The 25,938-nt window shown below is 38.4% G+C and overlaps 1 protein-coding gene across 1 annotated transcript in view; it reads left to right on the top strand.

The window, feature by feature from the left end:
• LOC114146230 (xenotropic and polytropic retrovirus receptor 1 homolog) overlaps window positions 1-23,897 on the top strand; it is a 59,604-nt gene extending 35,707 nt beyond the window's left edge. The window contains exons 3-16 of the mRNA XM_028020118.1: window positions 7-108; window positions 186-409; window positions 1,113-1,262; window positions 1,369-1,452; window positions 2,195-2,276; window positions 4,761-4,850; window positions 5,211-5,308; window positions 5,455-5,634; window positions 7,650-7,815; window positions 7,885-8,076; window positions 8,458-8,621; window positions 8,707-8,846; window positions 9,047-9,268; window positions 23,481-23,897. Coding sequence (XP_027875919.1) covers window positions 7-108; window positions 186-409; window positions 1,113-1,262; window positions 1,369-1,452; window positions 2,195-2,276; window positions 4,761-4,850; window positions 5,211-5,308; window positions 5,455-5,634; window positions 7,650-7,815; window positions 7,885-8,076; window positions 8,458-8,621; window positions 8,707-8,846; window positions 9,047-9,268; window positions 23,481-23,535 — 1,949 coding nt within the window. The 3' untranslated portion in view covers window positions 23,536-23,897. The remainder of the gene's footprint in view (window positions 1-6; window positions 109-185; window positions 410-1,112; window positions 1,263-1,368; window positions 1,453-2,194; window positions 2,277-4,760; window positions 4,851-5,210; window positions 5,309-5,454; window positions 5,635-7,649; window positions 7,816-7,884; window positions 8,077-8,457; window positions 8,622-8,706; window positions 8,847-9,046; window positions 9,269-23,480) is intronic.
• Window positions 23,898-25,938: the final 2,041 nt, after the last annotated feature.

The raw sequence follows: 25,938 nt of genomic DNA, 5'->3' as shown, positions 1-25,938 counted from the left end.
TTACAGTCACAGACGATGATACAGTCAAGAGGTATTATGCCAAGTTTGAGGAGAAGTTTTTCCAGACTTGTGAGAAAGAGCTGGCCAAAATCAATACCTTCTATTCTGGTAATTCCAGCAGTACAGTACTATGAGGCACAACTTCCTTCTACATCTTGAGGTCACTTTTGTTTCCTCCCCAACAGAAAAGCTGGCCGAGGCTCAGCGATGCTTCGCCACGCTGCAGAATGAGCTGCAGTCATCGCTGGACGCCCAGAGGGAGAGCTCTGCCACCGGGCTGGGCCTCAGAAGAAGGAAAACTGTGTTTGCCCTTTCACAGAAGGAGAGATGCAAACATAGAAACATTAAGGATCTGCAGCTGGCCTTCTCCGAGTTCTACCTCAGCCTTATACTGCTGCAGAATTATCAGGTAGATGATAAGACAGTTTATGTACTGACAAGTTCAAATATCAGCACATTACAATGGCTCTTTTCAGGTTTTATTAGATAATTTTAATCTATAATTAAATGGATGTAGCACAGTGCCTAAGGATTGTTCACTCTCAGCATATCCCACTGACGGCCTTTCTGTGAGCAGTTTCCATGTTCTTCCTGTGCAGGCAGGGATAGTCATCTCTCTACCACAACGTTTTCTTAGCCACTCTGAGGTTTCTCTTCCTGTAGGTATTTGAGCACACATGATTCTCTTGCTGCATTCCAGTGAACTCAGTGCTGGGTTTGAGTTCAGACCCGAGGTAACAGAATCCTAGTTAAGAAGTCGGAACTTCATCATGGCGACAACAACTATAGACATTGTTCACTGAGGGTAGATGGAGTTGCTTCCAGGCTCTCAGTGGGAAATCTGACTTCAGAGAATGTTACAGATGATTTTTCAGATTGGGAAGTCAGAATTTCCCAGTTCCAACCACAACTGGAATGCAGCATCTGTCCTGGTTATGTCTACCCTGTTGACAGATGGAGGCACTGGAGCTACCCTGTGGGTCATAGATCTGATGTGTTAAATTGCAGTCACAATTTAGACAGCTATGCTAACATTATGTGTCACCTGTGTCTACAGACCTGCGGTTGGTGGGCTTCACTGACTCACTGTTCCTCTTTTCACTTCCTGTCAGAACTTGAACTTCACAGGATTCAGGAAGATTCTCAAGAAGCATGATAAGATTTTGGAAACTTCCAAGGGGGCAGATTGGAGGGTGGCCCACGTTGAAGTGGCTCCATTTTATACATGCAAGAAGATCACCCAACTCATCTCTGAGACTGAGGTGAAAGTCACACACACCTCAGAGTTAACTAGATGTTTAACTAGTCATGTGTAAAAGAAGTTTTAATAGAACAATGGTTTCTTATGTTTTGGTCTGTGCTCACTAGGCTCTGGTCACAACAGAGCTGGAAGGCGGCGACCGGCAGAAGGCCATGAAGAGGCTGAGAGTTCCTCCACTGGGAGCTGCACAAGTCAGTCACACAGCTTAAACGTCCTGTTTAGAAGAACATTGTTCTGTTGCTCCAAATTAATAAGAAAACAAAATGGTTCCATTGATATTGTTTGAGATTCTTTTTATATGATCATATAATGCAGTGATGCTCTGTAGCACAACTGCACAAACTAACACCATAGAGTTATCTTTTGTCTTACAATAAGGAAGAATTAAAAACCACAAGTGTAAGAAACATTTCTTTTCATAGATATAGACAAAAGATGGTTCAATTTGTCACTCTCATTATACTCAGAGGTCAGAATTTTCAAGTTCTGAAGTCTAAAACTCACAGTGATGCTAGCTGCGGTGTGATGCACCAAGCCTAACATGCTGGCAGAGATCATACTGTTGGCTCTGTCCAGGCCCCAGCCAATAAGACTCTGCCTCTGTCTTCGATTTCACTGCTTCAAGTGGAATAGCTGTAGTTGATGATGAATTTTACAATAAGGCCAATCAAATAATCAAATCAGGTTCTGCCAGTCTGTTCAGTCTGACCAAATAAACCATCTAATGTTCAATCATACATATAATATTAGTTTGGATTTATATGGGTATAGACTTTTCCAAGCTCGTCTGCTCTATACTGAATGTAATTCTTTGACCCAGTGGTTCCAGTTCCAGAAGTTGTAGTTGTTTGTGATGGTGTGGATTTAAGAAATGTGTGTGTGTGTGTGTGTGGGGGTGTGTGCGTGTGTGTGTGTGTGTGTGTGTGTTCACAGCCTGCTCCAGCTTGGACCACCTTCAGAGTGGGACTTTACTGTGGAGTATTCCTCGTCTTGATTGTCACTGTAGTCATTACAGGTATTACACGCGCACGCAGCCACACACACCCCTGCATACCCTTTCAAACAAACTTGTTTACAATGAAAAGTTGACTCAGTTTTTACTTCATGGAATTTGATATTGTCCACAAGTTATTTTTATTATAGGTCACATTGTTGCTTGAGAGAACATATGACTCTGACTCAATGTAGACTTACACATTAGCTATCTTGAGTTGGGAGAAAATTGCTACAAATCCCTCTACAGCTGTCTGTGCACAGGTGGTGATCTTATACAAAGACCTAAATGTTCAAATCATTTATTACTCCACTGTAATCAATTATTGTGATCAGGTTCTTGTGTCCTATCTGCAGCTAAATATGTATTAAGCAGATCAAATGACAAATTGTTAAGGAGATAAATACGTCTTACCTTAGGCGAAACGCTGAGTCAATCAAGAATGAACCAATATGCATTTTGATTATTATTTTATTAAGAAATTAAGCAAAGAATATAGCAATGACTCCCCTGGCTAGTCCAGGGAAGTGAAGAAAAGATAAAGGTACATCGCTTTTAATATCCACCAGCCCTCTTATAGAGATTGGAGCAAAAGGGATTATCCCACCAGTTTCAGTTTACTTCACAACTCTGGTATTTGCACCTGCAGACTGTGACTCTGTATGGTTCAAACCCAGTTCAGAAATACCATTTATTATTTGTTTCCAGCGATCTGCTTCCAACATGAAGGGTGCTTTATAGCTAAAATTGATTACTTGATGGATTGATTGAAATAAAACAAAGTTTGACATAACAATATGCAAAGGTTAGTGGTGCTTCTGCTTGGTTCTCCTTTGGGATGTTGTGTGTCATGCAGAAGTTCAACTTCCTGTCAGTCAAATCATTTATCTCACTTCAAAAAGTATTCGGGTAGCTTTCTGGGTTTGTTGCATATAAAATTCTGGAGTCTGTAGTATGGAGAATATTATTTATGACTGCTTTGATTCTTTTAAAACTACATGGATGATTTTGATATTTGTCAGCCATGCTGCCAGCTTGCCAGGTCCATCTTGAAAAGGAGATTTTGAATCTCAACAAAGATTTTTATCTGGTTAAATAAAGGTTATTGTTCTAAGGATATCTGTAAAGCGACAACTTAAAGATACTAAAAAAATAGGAATTTTCTGATCATGAGTTATTTTTCTTAATATGATCCAATTCATTTAAGAATAGTTTAAATCCCAGATTTTAACTATAAAAATCAGATTTTCTGAATTTCATCCCTATTAATTTACACCAGATGAGGTGGACAGTATGATACCTGTCCTATTGAAATAAAATCACAGATGTGATGATAATTTAGTGCCCATTTATATCTATAATCTAACATAAGAATGATGAATGTCAGTCATCATTCTTCTATTATCTTGGTGAAAGCTTTACCAATTGCACAGCTTGTATTGTGCAATTAAGGAAATTCAGTTCAGTTTTTTTTATATAGCACCAATTCACAACAGATGTTATCTCCATGCACTTTACCAAAAAAAGTCATTTCAATTCAGTCACCCATCTGTCCATCATCCAACACACGTATCACCCCTGAGGGGTCAGGAGAGGTGCTGGTACCCTCTCTAGCAGTCATCGGGTGAGAGGCGGGGTCACCCTGAACAGGTCACCAGTTCATCGCAGGGCAACACAGAGACACACAGAATTTAAAGAGACCAGTTAACCTGACAGTCATGTTTTTGAACTGAGGAAGGATTGACAAACATTAAAGTGTCACTGACACAATAAAATCACTTACATTTAAAAAGATGAACTCTTGTGATTTTATTCTGTGTTCACAAAAGCTTTTAATAAAAAAGATTTCTCACAGAATACTATTACTAGAATGAATAACTATTATGTTCATAGATGTGTTTATTACCATTCAGTGATTTGGAGGCGACAGACATCCAGCTTCAACCCTTCACTGTTGGATCCTTCCTTCCCAGAAATGTTGGAGTCATCGTTGCTTCCTGATCAATATGGCTCAGAAAAACAGCTTTGCAGTCCTTCAGTAGAAGCAGCTCCTTCTTATTCATCACTCCTTCTGGCTTCCTCCTTCAAAACTGTAGATAAATTGCTCAAATCTTTGCTGAATTCCTCACAAGTTCCTCCACTTTTGTGTTTACGGTTTGATTTACCCTGATTACATCACAAGACGGCTTTGACGTTTAACCCAATTACTACAGACGAAAACGGTGACACTCTGTATTCCAGTATTCTGTGGGAAATATTTAAAAGCTTTTGTGTACACAAAGTGAAAGTGCAGTAGTTCATCTTTTTAAATCATCTCAGTGGTTTTATAGTGTCAATGACACTGTAAGCTCAGTTTATCATTTCAATTTAAAACAGCAGAATCACCTTAAATGTATTTATACTACAGACACAGGTTCTCTCCATTAATACTTTTACACCACAACATATTCAGTAATGTGACCTCTTCTTTCTTCTTCTGCTGTTGCATCACATTTCTTCCAACAGGAGCCGTGAAGATTGGTGGTTCTAAAGTCTGGCCTGTGGTCAGGATCTACAGAGGAGGCTTCCTGCTAATAGAGTTTCTCTTCCTTTTAGGTGAGTGCACACTAACACACATGGAATTTTTAATCACTTTTAGAATCATTTCTTTACAAATGGTTGTGCACTGAAGCCTTCCGCCCCCACTTATACTGCTTTGACATGCTTTTATTGAAGTAGCTTTTATAATTGAGTTTTTTGTGCTCTTTGGTTTTCTTTAATAAGACATAGAGATGCACAAATCAGAATTTATTGACCAATTTCAAACAGACAAATTCATGTCAGAGACTTCTCTTTCAGGAAAGCAATACAAAGCTTTAGTAATAGAAAAAGTGATTTTCAGAAAACACTGATGTCATGTATGAGCCCTAAATTATGTATTAAAGGATATGATTCCATTCTTTTCTCATCTTTTAGGGATCAACACCTATGGCTGGAGGCAGGCAGGAGTTAATCATGTCCTCATATTTGAACTTAATCCCAGAAACAACCTCTCCCACCAACATCTGTTTGAGGTGAGAACTCTTTCTCTCTCTCTGACACGTTCACCCACACACACACACACACATCTCAGTCAGTGCCTGTATTAATGCGTTAGAAGGGCTGAGTCTGTCTGTATGGATTGTTCACTGACTGAACCAGTCTTTATGTTTGGCTGCAGATTGCAGGCCTGTTGGGGGTGCTGTGGTGCGTCAGCTTGCTGTCAAGTCTTTTCTGTGATGACATCAGGATTCCGATGCAGGCCAACCCTCTGGCTCTTTATGGCGTCTTCCTCCTGTTTCTCATCAACCCGTCAAAGACCTGTTACTACAAGTCCCGCTTCTGGCTGCTCAAGCTGCTGGTAGGGCCTCTCAATCATAATACAACGTCTTCTTATTTAACATTTTATTCAGCAACACTGCTATGCAGTTTTTATGATGCGTTACCATGACAACAAGGTTTTATTTTTCACCTTTGGGAGGCACATGTATAACCAATTAATCAATCAAGTTTATTTGTACTGCACATTTCAGCATCAAGGCACTTCAAAGTGCTTTACATCATAAAAACACAAAAATCAACAACTGAAACATTATATTTTGTCAAGTGACATCATTACACATGTTGTTAAGTGTTTCATTTATTATTGCTCAAAAGCAACTCTAAACAGGTGGGTTTTTAGTCTTGATTTAAAGGAACTCAGTATTATGGCTGTCTTGCAATTTTCTTGAAGTTTGTTCTAGATTTGTGGTGTATAAAAACTCAATGCTGCTTCTACATGTTTGGTTCTGGGGATGCAGAGCAGAACCAGAACCAAAGACCTGAGAGGTCTGGAACAACAGCAGATCTTTAATGTATTGTGGTGCTAAGCTGTTCAGTGATTTATAAACTACCAACAGTATTTTAAAATCTATTCTGTGAGTGGGCTTTAGAACTTGATGATGTCCTCTATCCTCCTGGTTTTAGTCAGAACGTCAGCAGCAGCGTTCTGGATCAGCTGCTGCTGGAGGATTTATTTGTTAGGCAGACCTGTGAAGACACTGCTGCAGCAATCAATACAACTAAAAATAAATGGATGCATTTCTCTATTTTTTGCTGAGACATTAGTCCTTTAATTCTGGAGATGTTTTTCAGGTGGGAAAAGGTCGACTTTGTAACTGTTTAGTATCTCAAAAGCACAAATGATACCTGAAGTATTTTTGCAGCTAAACTGTCTAAATTGGGTTCTTTCTTTATTTTTGTGTACAAATTCTGACATTTTCATGTTTAATTCTACACTATTTTCCAAAAATATAGCAAGTAAGAGTTAGTTGTTCTTACTTGAGTATACTTTTGGCTATTCTTCCCACCTCTGCCGATGTTCCATCTCTCGCTGGTTATTTAGTGCCAGAAATAATCCCGCTCCTCTTTCAGCAGAGGTTAGGCTCACTATGGCTTTTTCACATATTTAAAAGAAGTTTTTATTTTCACAATAGAAAGAGAAAAGAGTCAGGCAGGAGACATTAGACCAGAGGCAGCAGCAGGGCGATGATGCAGGGTCTGCTCAGGTAAGGAGCCATTTTAACCAGGCAGCAATCTGTACCGGGTTTTTACAGATATTTCAGAATCACATTCCAAAATATCTTTTGTCTGAATAGCTAGCATAAACAGCATACTATTCCCCTTTCAATCAGTTCGTCTCTCACACATTGTTGTCTAATTTTGCATTTACAGAAACATACTTCAAAGATGGGACACATAAATTTCTGAGATGTTTGAGCTAAAGTTTATGCTGAGCATGATTACTCATCATTTTCTGGTGACTCACCTAAACCTTTTGTCATTTTTGTTTATTTTGTATTAATAAACAACTTGGTTATTTCATTTTACATAAAGATTTATTTATATTAAATAAAACTCCTCTGAAGCCGGGTCTGATGGTGGCTACTGTAGCTGTTGGTTACAGCGGTACAGCATGGTTAGTTAGCTTCAGTTGCTCCCAAGAAATCAGTGAAAAACAGTAGAAGACAAAAAAAAACCTGGCAACAGTTTTTCCCTTGTACTAAGTTAATATATAAGTTCTACAAATATAAAAAAATATATTTAATTTTCAACATTCCAGTGGCGCAACATCAGGTAGTGTTCTCTACATCTTTGCTGTATGCACAAATGCATTTCTTATGTATGAAGTTATTTATTAGATGCATCAGTCTTGGAATTAATGAGTTTTGATTTTGAAAACGTATGTCATTTTTTATTTATACATTGCCTTTCAGAGGATCTCAACTGATTGTTTTTTTCCACATTTCATCATGTTACAAAGGAGATGGATATTTTTTAAGAGACAGTGAACTGGACCTGTAGCAGTGACTGTGTCCTGTCTGCCTTCCTCCACAGTTCAGAGTGGTGACCGCTCCATTTCACCATGTTGGATTTGCAGACTTCTGGCTGGCTGACCAGTTAAACTCTCTGGTGGTGGTTCTGATGGATCTGGAGTACATGATCTGTTTCTACAGCTTAGAGCTGGAGTGGACAAAAGAGGATGGGCTTTATAGTAACACAGGTGAGATGAACAGAAAGGTCTCTTGATAGAGAGATATCTGGCTGATGCTGATAAATGTGTTGTGTTCAGAAAGCGTGTGTAACACCTACTCCTATGGTGTTCGGGCGGTCATCAAGTGTCTTCCTGCGTGGTTCCGATTCGCCCAGTGTCTGCGGCGCTATCGGGACACCAAGCGGGCCTTTCCTCATCTGGTTAATGCTGGGAAGTACTCCACTTCCTTCTTTGTCGTCACTTTCTCCGCCCTGTACAACACACACAAAAGTAAGGTGTTTACTTTTACACACCTGGTTTTCGTAATGAAATAAAGTCTTCCTACAGTCTGGAGAAACTAGAATGTCCTCTAGATCTGAAAAACTGGAAATTGTTTCTGGAAAAACAAAATAGTTTTTATTCCCTGTCCAACATCTAAATATTCATCTGTCTTCTGTGAGCACAATCATCCAACCATCACATTGTACATCCATCCATGTACAATGTGATGGTTGTACATGGATGCATCCATGCATCCATCCATCCCCCCATCCATCCCTCCCTCACTAGTACAGTCCAGAGGTCACTAGTTCAGTTTTTGTTTTTCTCCTTAATGTCTGTGGGTGCTTGAGTCTTCACCTCCTAACTAACTGCCAACTCCTTCCTCCACAGACTCCGAACCCGAACACAAAATCTACCTGTACTTGTACATTGCCTGTTTAATTGTAAGCTCTTGTTATACACTGATCTGGGATCTGAAGATGGACTGGGGCCTGTTTGACCGAAATGCAGGAGAGAACACTTTCCTACGGGAGGAGATAGTCTACCCACAGAAGGTGAGCTTCAGCAGAGCGCTCTGGGATCTGTGCTCGCTCATGTAACTATTTACTGAGGTCTGTTTCATGTCCTCTCTCTCTACAGGCCTATTATTACTGTGCTATAGTGGAGGATGTGCTCCTGCGTTTCGCCTGGGTTTTAACAATCACTCTCACCTTGCTCACCAACTTTGCAGACATGGCTGACATTCTAGCTACCCTGCTGGCTCCGCTGGAGGTCTTCAGGTGCTAAAAGGATTTGTCTTCCTAAATCATCTCTTCATTGTCTATTTTTTGTTTCTCTCTCATGCAAAACATGTTATTGATTTTTCAGAAAAAGATGCAGCCATTTTTAAAAAATCCTTTATTCAACATTACTAGCATCAATTATCGGGGACACTGAGCAACATTAATGCATCATTATGGATCGTTTTTTTAATTTCCAGACGCTTCGTGTGGAATTTCTTCCGACTTGAGAATGAGCATCTGAATAACTGTGGTGAGTTCAGGGCGGTCCGAGACATCAGTGTGGCCCCTCTCAACGCCGATGACCAGACGCTGCTGGAGCAGATGATGGACCAGGAGGACGGAGTCAGGAATCGGCAGGGCAAGAAAAGCTGGAAAAGAAGCTACAGCATGAGTCTGCGCCGGCCACGGCTGGCCTCACAGTGAGCATTTGTCCCAGATAGGCATTCATCATATTCTGCTTTATCATAACTATAGTCTGTGTTAGTCGTGTATTCCACCCAATACATGCATTACTTATAGTCTTTCTCAGAATGTACCAATCAAAATTAACCCGTTTAATCCCTAATTTTTTCTTGCAAAGTAAGTACATGCATTTCAATCCTTAGACCTCCTTCACACATGATATTTATGAATTATTACATTTTATGTTGGTTATGTTAGTGAAAATATAGGTTTTATACTTGGCAACAATTGTTGCCGGTGGGAAACTGCATAGTCTAAATCAGCGGTTCCCAACCTTTTTAGTTGCACGAACCGGTCAGCCATTCGCAATTTAATACGCGAAGTAGGAACCTTTATTTTTTTTTTTACAATTATTATACAATGAAATATTTCATAATACATTGAAACCAAAGAACAAAACCTTTTTACAGGCCCAAACATTTGTTTAACATATAAAAAGTACTGTATAAACATTTTTTTTTTTTTTTTTACAAATAATTACTGTACTGTAAAATAATTATTTTAATATGAACTGAAGGCGGATTCCAGTGCCCAAATTGCGGAGATGAGCGCCGCCCCACCGCGACCTGAGTTATTGGATTAGAACGGGAGAAAATAAAAAAACAAAACAAAGTACAGTAGGACAAATAGTGACTCACGTGTATTTCACTGCTCTTCTGACTGAGCCGCTGCTTCCTGACTCTCTGTAGCGGGGGTTTTTTCTTCTAAAGCCCGCAGTGCAGGTGTGTTTTTTTCGAGAGAAGAACATAGTTATCGGTAGTTGTTGTTGCTCTTTTTTCTTCTGGGCAAAAAGATTCTTATAAACCGACATGCCACCATCGATTATGTTAAATATGGCTAGCTGTTTTACGTATGTGTACATATTAAACCGCACAGGTAGAGAAGAAGCGGAGAGACTGTTTAGCCAATCAGAATGCAGAACACAATGCACGATGCAAATCCGTGAAGCAGCGAGACCGTGAAAGGTGAACCGCGAAATAGCGAGGGTTCACTGTACTCCGATGTTGTTTTGTTACTCTTTTTTTTTTTTTTTTTTTAAACTTTATTTATTGTAATAAACAACAATACAATTGTACTGTGAACAAATCTCAGGAAGATAACAATAATTTACCAGGGGAAGCATAAAATAAAGCAAGAAGATAAGAAAACGACAATAAATATAAATATGTATACAGGAAATAGCACAAATTGTGATACGTGTGCCAGATGTCACAGTGCATTAACATAAAAGATAATCCAAAATTTCAAGTTGATTACAAGCCCGTATTGTTGATTCTGCTTTTTGATTAGTGGAGGACTGAATTGTTGATAAATAATGTTTAAGTTCGATCAAAAAAACTAAAAAATTTGGTTTTTTCTTCAAAAATTTGCATTTATGTAGGTGAAATTTAGCCTTAATAATTAGTAAATTGATAAGGAGACTCTTTACATTCATTCCTCCATTTTGTTGAAATCCAAATAAGACATTTTCCCAATATAAGTGAAAGCCTGCTGAAATTTTGGAATCAACAAAGTTACAAAAATGTTGCCAAAATATTTTAGAATGAGGGCACAACCAGAACAAATGAGTGACCGATTCTGGGCAAACAACACAGAAGGAACAGTTCACATCAATGTTAGAATTGAATTTCTTTAAATAGACTTTAACGGGGTAGATCCGCTGAATGAGTTTAAAAGAAACTTCCTTTATCTTGTTAGAGAGAAGAAAGTGATTAGGGAGCAGCCAGATAAATTTCCAAGACACAGTAATATGAAAGCGATTCCAATAATGAACGACCACAGGAGTAGAGGTCACGTCCTTCAGAAACAGGGATCTGATCGACTTATTATTGTTACAAGGAAAAGGATTCAAACAAATTTTGCCAACAGGAGAATGTATGGGAGATAAAATGGGAGAGTGATAAACGATTCTCGGCTTCTGCCGAAATAACATACAGATCTTTGTAGAAACGGCACCAAAAACTGTGGCATATTCTCCAGGAGAGACAGGAAAACTGAACTTACAGAGAAATTCTTCATAAGTCAACAACAGACCATCACTGTTGAACAATTGGTCAACCAAAACAATGTTATTATTAAACCAAGAATCAAAAAATATAGTTTTCCTCTTATATAGAATGTCCTTATTATTCCAAATAAAGTATCAGTGAGGAGAGAAGTTATGCTTGTAGATGAGTAACCATGATAAAAAGGCCTGCCGATGAAAATTAGAGAGTTTAATTGGTAGTTTCGTTATATCAAAATTACAAATTAGAAAGAAATTTAGACCACCGAATTTAGAAAAAATATGAAAGGGTATAATATTCCAGAAAGACGCTGGAGAATTAAAAAAATTACGGATCCAATTTATTTTAAAAGTATTATTTAAGATAGAGAAAGATAAGCAGTTAAGTCCTCCGTTTTCATATGAATTCATTAGAGTAGATTTTTTAATATAGTGAGTCTTATTTTTCCATATGAAGTTGAATAGCAGTTTGTCAATTTCCTTCTCATTTTTATTGTCAATGTCTAATGACTGTGCAGCATAAATTAGTCTGGAGAGGCCTTCAGCCTTTGTAAGCAGAATACGGAAAGATCTCTAACTAACCATTGATTAAGTCTTTTTTTTAGTCTTTTGAATTAGCGGGTCGAAGTTTAGGGAGCTTCTTTTTATTTGATCCTTCGAGATGTTTATACCTAAATAAATAACCTCATACCTAACTGGTATAGCTTCAATTGAGGCTATAGAACAGTCCTTAATGGCCATTATCTCACATTTTTTAAGGTTAAGAGAAAGACCTGAAGCTTTGGAGAAAGTACCAATCTCCTTAATAGCTAAAGAGATTTGGCTCTGGTCTTTTAAATATAAAGTAGTGTCATCTGCCAGTTGTGTTAAAGTAACCACTCTATCAGCAACAGTGATCCCTTTTACAGGACCAGTTTTAATATGATCGGCCAGAAGTTGAGCCACTAAAAGGAACAAATATGGGGAGACGGGACAGCCTTGTCTGATTCCTCTGCAGAGGCTGAATCTAGGAAAGGAGCCGTTTCTTAATTTGATGGAGCTGTTGCTGTTTTGATATAAGGTTTTAACAACAGAAGTAAAGAATTTCCCAAACCCAAATTTATTTAGACTCTGAAAAATAAACTCATGTTCGACCGTATCAAAAGCCTTATAAAAGTCTAGAAATAAAATAAAACCATTATCACAAACAAGATCAGGATAATCTAAAATATCTAAAACAAATCTTATATTATTTGTGATATGCCTATTTTTCATAAAACCGGATTGAGTTTCATCGATAATTGAATGAAGGACAGATTTTAATCTTTTAGCTACAACTAAGGCAAAAATTTTGTAATCATTGTTAAGAAGACAAATGGGACGCCAATTATCTAGAAGTAAAGGGTCTTTTCTTGGTTTTGGTATCAGAGTGGTTAAACCCTGAGTGAGGGTTGTAGGGAGCGAACCGTTTTCTATACTTTCATTAAAAACTTGCAAAAGAAAGGGAGCGAGGTCGAACAAAAAGTGTTTGTAAAACTCAGCACTCAGGCCATCAATTCCAGGGGATTTGTTCATTTTGAGATGTGAGATGGCGTCCACAATCTCTTGTAAAGAGATTGACTCTTCACAGCATTCTCGTTCACTATTAGAAATTTGATTAACTGATAAATTGGTCAACAGGGCATCAGCTGAGGCCTGACAGAAGTTGGAGAGATAAAGAGTTTCATAAAAGGAACTGCAATATCTAGCTATATCATCAAGGTTATCTGTAACAACATTGTTAATCTTTAGACTGGTAATAGAATTAGTGGTCGAATTATGTTTTTCTAGATTAAAAAAATAATGAGTGTTTTGTTCTCCCTCTTCTAACCATTTTCTCCTTGATCTAATAAACGCACCTTTACTCTTATTAATGTAAAAATGATCCAATTTAAGTTGTAATTCAGTTAACTCTTGTAGTTCGAAGTCATTTAAATTAGAAGGATTCGACTGAGTGAGTTCAAATATTCTCGTTACAATTTTGGTTTCTTCATTTCTATTTGTCTTAGCCTTGTTACTACCAAATTTTCTTAGAAATTTTCCAGATTCGAATTTAAAAAGTTCCCAATTAATACCATAAAGATCATCTGCTTGAGCTTTATGCCAGAAGAATTTCAATAATTTGTTTATCTTTATAGTGACCTCTTTATAGTTTAATAAAGAATTATTCAATTTCCAGTATGAAGGAGAATAACTAGAATATTTACCATCTGAGAGTGTTATAATTATTTCAACAACTTTATGGTCCGTAAGGGGAGAAGGTAAAGTATTAACAGTCACAGATTCTTTGAATCTGAGATCAGCCAGAAATCTATCCTAGATTGTTGAGATAATGACTTATTACTCCAGGTAAATAAATAGTCATGTGGATGTTCAGTTCTCCAAATGTCAATTAGATTAAATTTTTCCATAAAAGCTTTAATAGTCGGGCTTGAGGCATTTGGTCGACCAGGAGGCCATTTATCAAGGTTACCATCCAGGACAGTGTTGAAATCACCTCCCATAAGAATTATAGCATTTGGCCATTTTTTTAACCATTCTATAAGGATCTTTTCAGCTGTGATAAACAGCTTATCGTTATCTCTTTTATTATTGTAACCATAAATATTGGCACAAATGAAATGACGATTTTCATGGAGAAAGAGTTGAAAAATAAAGTGACCCAGCGAATCACATTCAGTAGAAATAATATTCCCATTAAATCTATGTTTTAAAGTCATGACTCCTGCAGAGCGCTCAGACCCATGAGAAAGCCAAACAGAATTACCCCACTGGGATTTCCAAAAAGTAACATCAACTGTAGAGTGACATTCCTGAAAAAAACAGAAATCAGATTTAAAATTTTTGGCAAACAAGAATAATGCTTTTCTTTTTAACATATTGCGCAACCCCCTGGCATTAAGAGAAATAAGCGAAAGAGATAACATATAAGCAACAGAAAAAGTAACTTAATGAATGAAGGTATTTATAGACGACATGAACACCGTGAGTCAGTACCTTATTAAAGTTCCAGATCTCAGTTTGCAACCTAGGGTAAAGTTCCAAAATAGTGGACCCATCAATGAGAATAGACTTGCAATTATTCTAGCATTGGAGTAAACACTGCGGGTATCTCCACCCCGTTGATAAAACCACGACCCCCTACGAAGTAGGCAGATTTTCCCTCTTCACGAGCCTTCTGGATACATGGCCAAAGCTTCTGCCGGGATTCACGGTCTTCTTTACAAAGGTCTTTGGTAAAACGGAGACCATTTCTCTTCAGGAAGTCATTTCCCTTAGCTGCTTTCCATATGGAATCACGATATCTCCTCGCAATGAAGCGAATGATGATAGAACGAGGGCGGGAGTTATCAGCGACCTTTCTACCAACTCGATGAGCGACATCAATGAAGATCTGAAGCCTTTCTTTATCCTTCAGAAGAATCTCCTGGCACACCCGCAACACCTCCTCCCGCACATCCTCCTTCTCGGTCTCAGCGACTCCATGAAGTCTGAGGTTCCAACGACGACCATAGCGCTCCATCTCAGTAACACGGATTAAGCAGGACATTGTATCTTTTTCATTGCGCTCCACTCGTTTTTCCACTGAGTTAATTTTCATTTTAATATCTTTGATTTCTTCTAGCATACTTCCCAGCTTTGTTTCTAAAGCATCACTTCTCGTGTTGATCAGGTTAGCAAGCATAGCAATAGCATCATCAGGATTTGAGTTGCTATTTGTTCGTAGCATATTTGGAAAAGGCTTCTTGGCAACAGGAGGCTTACTTGGAGTTACCGGGAGCGGCGGGAAATCCTCTTCACCAATCTCCGGTTGGAGAGCCGGACCGACATAGTCGTGGTCTTTCTCATCAACACCAGTGCAGGTTTTTTCCAACTTGCTGTGGTCACTAGTTCTTTTTTGGGCTGTTTTAGGCATCTTCCGGAGAGTAAAGTAAACTTACAAAGTAGAAAAGTACTCGACTGAGCGCTCGTACACTCAGGAAAATTGCAGAATAAGAGTGCTAGCACTGAGAGCACGGCATAGAGTGAATTACGCTGCCGCCATCTTTTTTCTTTTTCGTTTTGTTACTCATTCTGCTGCAAGTTGGCTCAATTTTGACGCGTAAGACGTAACCGGTAAAATCCGGTTTAGGATTTTCATAATAAAAGATCCGGAAGTAGTTCATTATTTCTTGCGCGGTTCGGTACCGGTGGTTGGGGACCACTGGTCTAAATGACACAAATTTGGCCTATTTACACATAAAAGAAATAAGAAAAATCTTGACATGCATAACTTATTATAACAAAGAATGGTTACAAGAGTGCTCAGAAATATTTTAGAAACATTAAAATTCAATGCCACATCCTGCAGATGTCATTGTCTCAATGTGCCAAGTGACCTTCGACCTCATTTGATTATTTCATCAATTAAGCAAAATCAGGTGAAAATGTTAGTATGAACAAATCTGCATCTGAGAGGACACTCTCCCTGTTCCACCAGACCAAGCACAAGACCTTCGCCTTGTCCTGAACTAGTTTCAGGCCTGGCGTCATATTGTGGTCATTCAGTGGACAGGCCACACTGTGTGGAAAGGATCGGCTTTCAGGGGATGGGCAGTGGGGAGGGCTTCAGCTGTGGGAATGACAGTGATGTTGTAGAAGACATCATTTTGAGGTTCCTTCAGATCTAGAAGATGTAAAACATCTTCTAGTTTTAAGCTGTGTGGGAACAGCAGGGCATATAGAATAAACAGGAAAGCTATGAACACATAGTATAGTGTAGCTTCAAAGTGACAACTCTGGCACAGCTTCCTTAAGACGGGCTCTTTATTAAATGCCGTGAAAACTACAGAAATAAAAGACAAAGCTTTAGACATAGATACATTTACAAACAGACAGGTGACACGTGCTTTGTTAAAGACCTGCCACTTCGGAGGTCTTTAACAGAATGATTCGTCGTTGTTCACTCTAAACCAAAATATTAAGTAATTAAAACACCATAAAACACCATAGCCAATAAATTCACAAAACATTACAAACGTAACTACAAAATACCTTGACAACGACAGGACATGAGGCTGCTACACATAGCTCTGGCACGAGCTTCTGCTTCTTCTATGGTTATTTAAGTCTCGCAGCCTCACACATGTACACAAATCTCGCGATGCCTTTCGACAAAAAATTATTTGACACGGAATAAAATACAATCATTTAACACAAATCTTAAAACGTGAACCAAACAACTTAAAATACATTATTTTATCTTTTAGAAATAAACATACATTTTTTCAAGAAATAAACTATTTTATTGACACTTACAGTATAGTGCTGCTGTCTATGTGTTATTCTAGTGGCAACAATTGTTGCCTTGCTCACATTCACTCTTCTTATGATTAAAAGATGAATGAATGGATACAATTCTTTTCATATATCAGTAGAAGACACTTGAAAGAACATATGTACAAAATATTTTATTTATATTTTTTCATTAAAGTATTTTACTGACTTTGTCTTGTACACGTTTGTGACACACATTTACCTCCAGCTTTACAGGCAGGAAGTAAAGAGGTTTGGTCATGTGACCTTTCACATTAGATACATGAAATTGATATTGCTTAGAGTAGACACTCTATTATTTGATTTAAAAACTTCAATTAGCTGCTAAAAGTCGAAACAATTATTTTACAGCTTCCAGAAGTTAGAAAAAATGTCTGGCAACAAGTGTTACCGGTGGGATTAAACGAGTTAAGTGGCCAATCTTCAGTTTTTGTGAAATTTTGGTTTTCTGCTATCGTTTCATAAATGACCTTGTTGGCAGCAGTGGGTACTAACCAAAAGGTTAGCTCTGCTAAAACTGAAGCACTAATCATAAACATTGGTTCAACTAAAGTCCTATAGACTTTGGAACTGACGTCACTGCATGTGACGTTTACGTCTCGCACAGTCGCTCGGCGCCATCTTTAAAGGCCGCAGACCAAAACAAACTTTATTCCGGCGTTTTCATTGTGTTACCGACCGCATTGAAGTTGTTTTCAAGTTGGATATTGGATATCCGCGCTCCGCGGAGTAAGGGGCGTTTAGCTCAAGGTTGATCCGATTTATGAACGCTGATTCCAGCCAGCTGTTCTCTACCGCTCCCTCCTCAAGCGCTCCGAGGTTCACAGAGGGACCGTCAATTTCCAACCAAACACTCCTGTTAATAAATGCCTTGTGACCAACTAATACAAAAAAGTGATAACTCATGCTATTACAGGAGGCACACTATCCTCTATTAAAATTTTAAGTCATATTCAATATTTTAAATAATTTTAATATTAAATGTTTTCTTCAATAGCTTCCAAATTGTGTGCCTCATTAACTCAAAATCAGTGTGAAATTGTTCTTTTAGACTGTATAGATGAAGCACACTCATCTTTATTACATTTTGACCCATTTTTAATTTTTTAACTAATTTTATATTTAAAATATATTGTTTAAAATGTTCATAAAATGTATTACTTCAGATGATCATCACATTTGTTACCTGTAATGTTCAATTACATAAAATTCTATGACAGGATCTATTTCATTAAATGTTCACTTCTTACCTGAAATATGTTAAATACAACAAGTATTTACTTAAAATGTGATTTATTTCATTACATTTACTTGTCACCTTTAATGTTTACTCTGAAATGTTTAATTACACATTAAATGTTTAAAGATGGGCTTTTTCATCTGGTTTGATTGTTTACATTAAATGTTTACTGCAAAATGTCTGATTATATAATTGTTTACTTTAATCACATAAAATGTTTATTTAAAATATAATATTTCATTACATGTATGTTTATTACCTGAAATCTTTTAAATATCTAATTTTTACTTAAAATGTGATTCATTTCATCACCTGTTTACATGCAACTTGAAGAGCTTGAATCAAACGTTTCATGAATTTTTACCACATTAAATTATTAAATGAGAGAAAACAGACACTTCCAACTGAACACATATTTCAACACAAATGGTTCATGTTCCTCTTCAGAGTGAGCAGCCTTGCTGAGCTTCTCTCCTGGGGTTTCCTCCTCAGCCTCTCTAACTCGCTCCTCTTCTACAGCCTCCACTGCTGTGTTGTCATTATTTACCTCTTCTAGGGTAAATCATGAAAACACAGTCTCTGTAACTTGTTGATCCATCATGGTTTTGCTGTATCGCCTCTTTAATTGTCGCGCATGTCGGTCCGATGTTGTGGCGTTTACCTCGCAGTGACCCAGATTCAGTTTGGATTGATCTAATCCGTTTCATATGTCGGTTTGCCTTTAAGAGGACATATAGGAACACACATCAGTATTAATGCTGTAAATTTGATAACACTAGTAAAATAGTTTACTTCACAATAATGGAATAACCTCGATGTTCACTGACAAAACTCGGACTATGCTACATAAAAATAGAAGCCCGACCTAAACAAGGTTGACCCACTTAAATAAACTCAATGAAACTGAATATGAGTCACCAGGACAAAATCATAGCAAAACATTATGACACAACACCAAACAAGCGATTAGACACTCACCAGAATGGACATGTCTGGAGCAAACTAGTAGATAACTTGGAATGTAGGAGGACGTAATATCAGGACGTCTCACCGCTGATAGCCAGGTCTATGGCAAGGTTTTAACATAAATTCGGTTTTGCCGCCCTTACATTCCAGATATCTCAAATTGTTTTAGGACTAGACGTTTTAACGATTTAAGATATCTCTAATTACATTCTGACTAGTCGAAATGACGTCAGATTTACCATTGAGTTGTATGGAGACTTCAATTCAAGATATCAACAATGAATTACTGATTATCTGAAATACACATTTCAGATATCTACAATTAAATTATGACTAGTCATAAAGTAAATGCAAGATATCTCGATTTTTGTTTTGACTAGTCATAATTCTAACTAAAGATATCTCAATAACACAATAATTTAAGATATCTTAAATTTATTTTTGGATAGGAGATATGTAGTTTTGACTAGTGAAAACTAAATTAGAACAATCTGCTCCTCTACAACTCAAAGACAAAAGAACTCATAATAGATTACAGGAGGAATAAAACGGACATTACACCACTAACCATTGGGGGAAAATGTGTGGAGAGGGTAGCTGATTTCCGTTTCCTGGGGGTCCACATTGAACAGGGCCTCACATGGAACATGAACACCTTCGAGCTGATAAAAAAGGCCCAGCAAAGACTGAACTTCCTGAGGGTTCTCAGGAGGAACAGCATCAAGGAGAAGCTGCTGGTGTCCTACAAGTGCTCCATAGAGAGCATACTGACCTACTGTATCTGCGTGTGGTATAACAGCAGCACTACGGCTCAAAGGAAAGCTCTCCAAAGGGTTGTGAATACAACCCAAAAAATCATTGGCTGCCCTCTCCCCTCACTGGAGGACCTGCACAGTGACCGCTGTCTAAGAAAAGCACAACACATCACAAAGGACACTTCTCACCCTGGACATTCTCTGTTCACACTGCTGCCTTCAGGCAGAAGATACAGAGCAACCAGAACCAGAACCAACCGTCTCAGAGACAGTTTCTACCCGATAGCAATAACAAAACTAAATGCAATCAAAAACAACCATTAATCATCATGAATGATGGATGTGAGAATGTGGCTGTTCTTCTTTTTTTTTTTTTTTTTGCCAGTTTGTTGATTCTTGCGTTGTGTGTGAATTGTGAGACAGTTATTTTTTGTTTTTGGGCATATGCACCGACTGATGGCACCTTTTGAATTTCGTTGTCCTTGTGACAATGACAATAAAGATTTATCTTATCTTATCTTAAATTAAAGACATCTTGAATTGTAATTTTGACTTATCAAAATTCCTTTTAAGAAATCTCTAAATGAATTAGAGATATATTGAATTACACAGCTTTTCTATTTAAGATATCTTAAATTAACATGGGCTGCACAGTGGCGCAGTTGGTAGCACTGTTGCCTTGCAGCAAGAAGGTCCTGGGTTCGATTCCCGGCCGGGGTCTTTCTGCATGGAGTTTGCATGTTCTCCCTGTGCATGCGTGGGTTCTCTCCGGGTACTCCGGCTTCCTCCCACAGTCCAAAAACATGACTGTCAGGTCAATTGGTTTCTCTAAATTCTCCCTAGGTGTGAGTGTGTGTGTGCATGGTTGTTTGTCCTGTATGTCTCTGTGTTGCCCTGCGACAGACTGGCGACCTGTCCAGGGTGTACCCCGCCTCTCGCCCGGAACGTAGCTGGAGATAGGCACCAGCAACCCTCCCAACCCCATTAGGGACAAGGGTGAACAGAAAATGGATGGATGGATGGAAATTAACATTCTGACTAGTCAGAATAACATTACTGATATCTTGAATATGTATTCTGTATAGTTAAAACGCCCCTGACTTACGTGGCAATTTGAATGTTTAACCAAACAATGAAAAATAGAAAAAACGTAAAAAGATGTTTGAAAATGCACAACTTTGATGTTGAAAATTCTTTGACAAAAGCAATTTTAGCTTTTCAAAGCTGTTTTTCAAGGTGCATTCGGTTTGTTGGAAATGAATAAACAGGAAATTCTTTGCAGATTTGAGAAGCAGTCTTACAGTTGATGAAGTTTTGCGTTCTCCGCATTTCCAACATTGCCGAGCTCAGTTTTGTGCAGGAAACATCAAATTCTGCAGGCAACTGTTGGGACAACACAAAGGGCATTCCACGCAATTCTTAATTCAGATAGCTAAAATTGTAATTTTGACTAGTCATAATTCAGTTCAAGATATCTTAAATTGTAATTACGGATGTGTCCCGTCAAATGACGGATCCAGGGTCGTAATTTGAGATATCTTGAAAGGAATTTTGACTCGTCAAAATGTAATTGAAGATATCTCAAATTATTATTCTTACTAGTCAGAATGTAAATGCAAATATCTTAAATTACCATTCCGGATAGTTAAAATGTGTTTTTGTCTAGTCAAAATGCATTTTTAGATATCTAGAATGTAATTACGGATAGTTGGACGGAACCGAATTTATGTTAAAACGGCTTGCCATACCGGATATTCGTCTCCTTTTCGTTAGCTTCGATAGCTTAGCCTCCTCGCGTTGTTTCCAGGCGTGAAACGAAAGAACGTTTTCCATCTTTTTACCATTTCGGTCATGTGATCGGACATTACATCCAATAACGCAGGAAGTTCGTACCATTGCTAAATTATTTTAAGTAACTTGGATTCAAAATATCTGAGTCAGTCGGTTATGTTTATGGCCCCTGAAGATGGCGCTCATATCCCTACGTCTAGAGCAGTGACGTCACGTTCCAAATCTCTACATCAGTGGTCCCCAAACTACGGCCCGCGGGCCAGATGCGGCCCGCCTCCACATTTGGTCCGGCCCCCTGAACAATACCAGAGTATTTTCATATATGTGCATTTTTATTTGATAAGTTGGACTTTTGCAATAAAATGTTCCTTAGTAATGAACTTTATTTATTATTAACTATTAGTTAGTAACTATTTTATATATGCATATAATTGACCCTAACCCTTTTTTTTATGTGGAGAACCCAGTGTTATTTGGTTATTATTTATTTCATAAATAGTGTTATTTCCTGACTTTTGTTCTCTGAAGAATCCAGAAAAGGTTATTTGATTGTGCTTTCTGAAAAACAATACATTTTTATGTTTAGCACTCTTACAATCGTCACACTTTTTCTGTTACAAACTGACCCCGGCCCCCCATCAGAGAAGGGACAAGTTATGTGGCCCTCACAGGAGAAAGTTTGGGGACCCTTGCTCTACATGATATCTTGCAGAAGCCAATGCCAGCACTAATTTGCGGAAACTAATGCTAAAGCATTAACTTCAACTACGTCGGTATGTTTCAATGACAAAATGTGTAATATCTCCCTACACTGGACCAAACTGTCAGAGTGGTTGAACTGAGGGATCAGGATTAGCTGAACTTGTTGGTCTGAATAAATGTCATTTTCCTGTTATCGCCTTCTTGAGCTCAGAGGTTCATACTGATGAAGAAAAGGATGGATTCTAAAATCTGCTAAAATATTCCTTGCTGTTTTCCATGTTCTTTCAGCAAACAGATGAGACAGAGCTTTTTGTTATTATTTAACCATTAATTACCTGCCATTGAAACAATTCTTAAAAGTTTGTCTTTTATTCTGCAGCTCCTGTGACCAAACCAGCTGAGGAGATGAAAAGTTAAAACATTCTCAACAATTATCTTGTACACAACCTCTGGTTTTCTAACCCCATGATAAATAAGTCTTCCTAAAACATTGAGTCTCTGTGAGCATTTCTTAAAAAGCCAGTCAGTGTTTTTGGCAAAGTTGAGCTGAATGTCCAGGAATGGCCCAAGGTGACTTCAAAATAAGAAAATGAACATAAACGTCTAACTACTTGAAAAATAACTAAACTAAAAAGCACAAAGTGAAGGTTTACTACACAATGGGCAGGTAAATTTGCAATTTAGAATTTATCTGGGAAAATTCATTTAGAGAAAGTTCAGTGTGCTAAATGTTTTCAAAGTTATCTCCGCTTTAGTGAATTAGCGGAAGTGTTCAAACCACTGATTATTGGTGTCAGGATCTGTGTTTATTTAGAGTTTTCTGTCCCCTTAAGTCTCTTCGTTGTCCTGTCCTCCCCTTGATTGTTCCCAGGTGTGTCTCGTTTCTATGATTACCCTCCCATGTATTTAACTCCACCTGTGTTCCTTGTTCCTCGTCGGGTCCTCGTCAATGTTAGCTTCTGTGTCGTCAATGTCCAGTCTAGTCGTCCTCAGTGTTTCCTTGTGCCTGCTACTTGTTGCTGGACTTATTTACCATTAAAATCATCATTTTCATCTTACCTGGGTCCGCTGCCTCTGCCTCACCACCTCACACCCGCACTTCCTGACAATTGGAATTTATCTTTTTCTCCGAGATAAAGATTCACATCTAACAGTCAGTCACCTTGTTAGTAAAAAAAACGATTTAGAGAGACAATATTACTGTTAATTAAGCTAAGTTCAGTCACAAATGGCCATATTAATTACCCATTATTATTCTAATTATTAGTGGTGGTATTTGTATTACTATTATTATGGTACCGTTGACAGTATTGGCATCAAATGTATTAATATTATTGTATAATTGTGTGTTTTCTATGTCTCCTTTCCACCAACAGATCAAAGACTCGTGACACCAAAGTTCTGATCGATGACACCGATGATGACTCCTGACATCAGGCCACGCCCCTCGCCTGGGTCCAGAATTTATTCAAAGGAGGAAACTCCGCCTCCTAAGCTAGAGATTACCCAGCGAGCGGGCGTTGAGCACAAGAACAGGACGAGGTTTGACCTCTGAATCATTTTCCTATCCACAAGCCTCTGCTGGGGTTCACAGTTATTTCAAGGGAAGAATTGTCAGCGTTTTAAAGCAGCTCTTCGGCTCCTCCACCTTCAATAAAAACTCTTCCCGACCCAGTGGGGGCATGATCCTTCCTGATGATTACCCAGCAGTGGACTCCTCAATTATCACTCTGAGCATCCTCAGAGCCTCAGCAAGAACAATGCAGCTACTGAAAAAGCAAGCGTTGAGAGGGGCCCTCAGTAGCACAGGGGGTTCCTCTGTTCATTTGGACCAAACAGTGAGAGAGAATCTCTTCTTCCCCACCAAGAAAACTGAAACGGTCTCTTCCTCTTCCCCTCCATCATGATGCAGTTCTGATCAACATATGCCAAGCCAACCACTCCCCCCGACCCCACCTCGTCTCTAGCTCCTCCCACCTCGTCATCACAGAGCTGCCTTCTTGCACCTTACATGCTTTGGAAACACCAACATGCACTTTGTAGAAAAGGTCATCCACTAGAACAGTGATTTATTTCAATGTATCTGCATGTATGAGGAACCCAGGGTGACGATCAACACACTGACTATCATCAAACATGGTTGTAATCATGAGACAAACTCATTTGGTCGAGTTTGTGAAAATGTTCAGAAACAATCAAGCAGAAAATTAAGTGAAGGTCTGACTGTTTGGAACAGCAGCTGGAATGAGGTTCCTTATGAAACAATGAAGATCCCACAGCCAACTTCCACTGGAATGTGTGAAGAAATACTTTTTGTTAGAAGACAGTTCTCCTGAATGTGTGTGGGGGTGTGTGCGCCTGTTTGGGTGTGTGGGTGTGTGACTTAGAGAAATGCCCAAACACCGCCTGCTAACTCAGTGTCTGTCCTCAGAAATCCAAACTGAAAATCTAAGGGCCCAGAACAGGAAGGCTAATTGTTCTACTGTTAGCACTTGTTTAGCTGAAGTGCATGAATGATGATGAAGAGGAGAGGTCACCTGTCTGTCCCACACTCATTTACACTGCCAACATGAACATCATAAGAGTGAAAAGATGTGTTTGCTGAAGGATCATGTGGCAAATTAAATCATCCAGCTTAGAACTGGTTCTAGTGGTGAGCTGGTGCTGTTCCAACATCAGCTCATTGTCAATGTCAATGTCAAATTTATTTATATAGCACCTTACAGCAGACAAGACTGCACCAAAGTGCTGTACAAAACAACAACACAAAAACAACAACCCAAATGACAAAACAGAACACACATCATTTAAATGCCAGAGAGTAAAAGTGAGTTTTAAGAAGCGATTTAAAATGGTCCAGGCTGTGGGCAGATCTAATCTGGAAAGGTAAGTTATTCCATAAAACAGGAGCAGCAACAGAAAAAGCTCGATCTCCTTTCCTCTTAAGTCGAGTTCGAGGAACTGTAAGTAATAACTGATTATTTGATCGTAGCGTTCTGGACACAGACTGGAGATTTAAAAGGTCCCGAAGATAAGGGGGGGCTAACCCATTTAAAACTTTAAAAGTTAACAAAAGAATCTTAAAATCTATTCGATAAAAGACAGGCAGCCAGTGTAAAGATGCCAGAGTTGGCCTTATGTGGTCATGCTTCCTGGTTCCTGTGAGAAGCCGTGCTGCTGCGTTATGGATCATTTGAAGTCGCTGAATCTGTGATTTTTCCATCCCTCTATATTGGGCCCAAATTAAGTATTCAAACCCATTTTACTGTTGATGCATACCAAAGTTTTATTTCGCTTACATTTAGGTACCAATAAAATTAGCAAAATGGATCTCCCTTTATTTCTAAAGTGAATTTAAAAGCATTCTATTTGAAACAAAATGCTGTCCATTAGGCGTGGAGTTAATACTATAGTTCTATCTGTTTTTAAAAGATTTAAAGCAGTAATGTGAAGTTTTAAGTCTGTTAAGTTGAGCAGTAATGCAGTTCTGTTCCAGTCGTCGTATGCGTGTCTTTCAGGGGTTAATCTGACTTCTTTTTGTTCACCTTTTAGTGACTGTAGATGTGAGTGTAAGCAGCACTGTGATTAATCACAGGTTATGTCTGAGGAACACAGGTTGCTGTCTCTGTTAACAAATGTTCTCCACCTGAACATTTCTGCTTCAAAAGCAAGAAATCTGTGTCAGAATTCTGATGACTCGTCCACAGGTTCTGCCTCCACTCTTCACAGGTTTTAAGATGTAATCACTGTCGGATCTGTTGGTGTTTTATTACTGAAAATCCTGGCTTTCTGTGAACAAGTGACCAGTCAACAGTTCTGTAGTAGAAGGAGTTA

The sequence above is a fragment of the Xiphophorus couchianus genome, chromosome 6 (assembly GCF_001444195.1).
Source record: "Xiphophorus couchianus chromosome 6, X_couchianus-1.0, whole genome shotgun sequence".
Classification (NCBI taxonomy): Eukaryota; Metazoa; Chordata; class Actinopteri; order Cyprinodontiformes; family Poeciliidae; genus Xiphophorus; species Xiphophorus couchianus.
The sequence above is the reverse complement of the archived record's forward strand: the minus strand, read 5'-3'. Positions and strand labels throughout refer to the sequence as shown.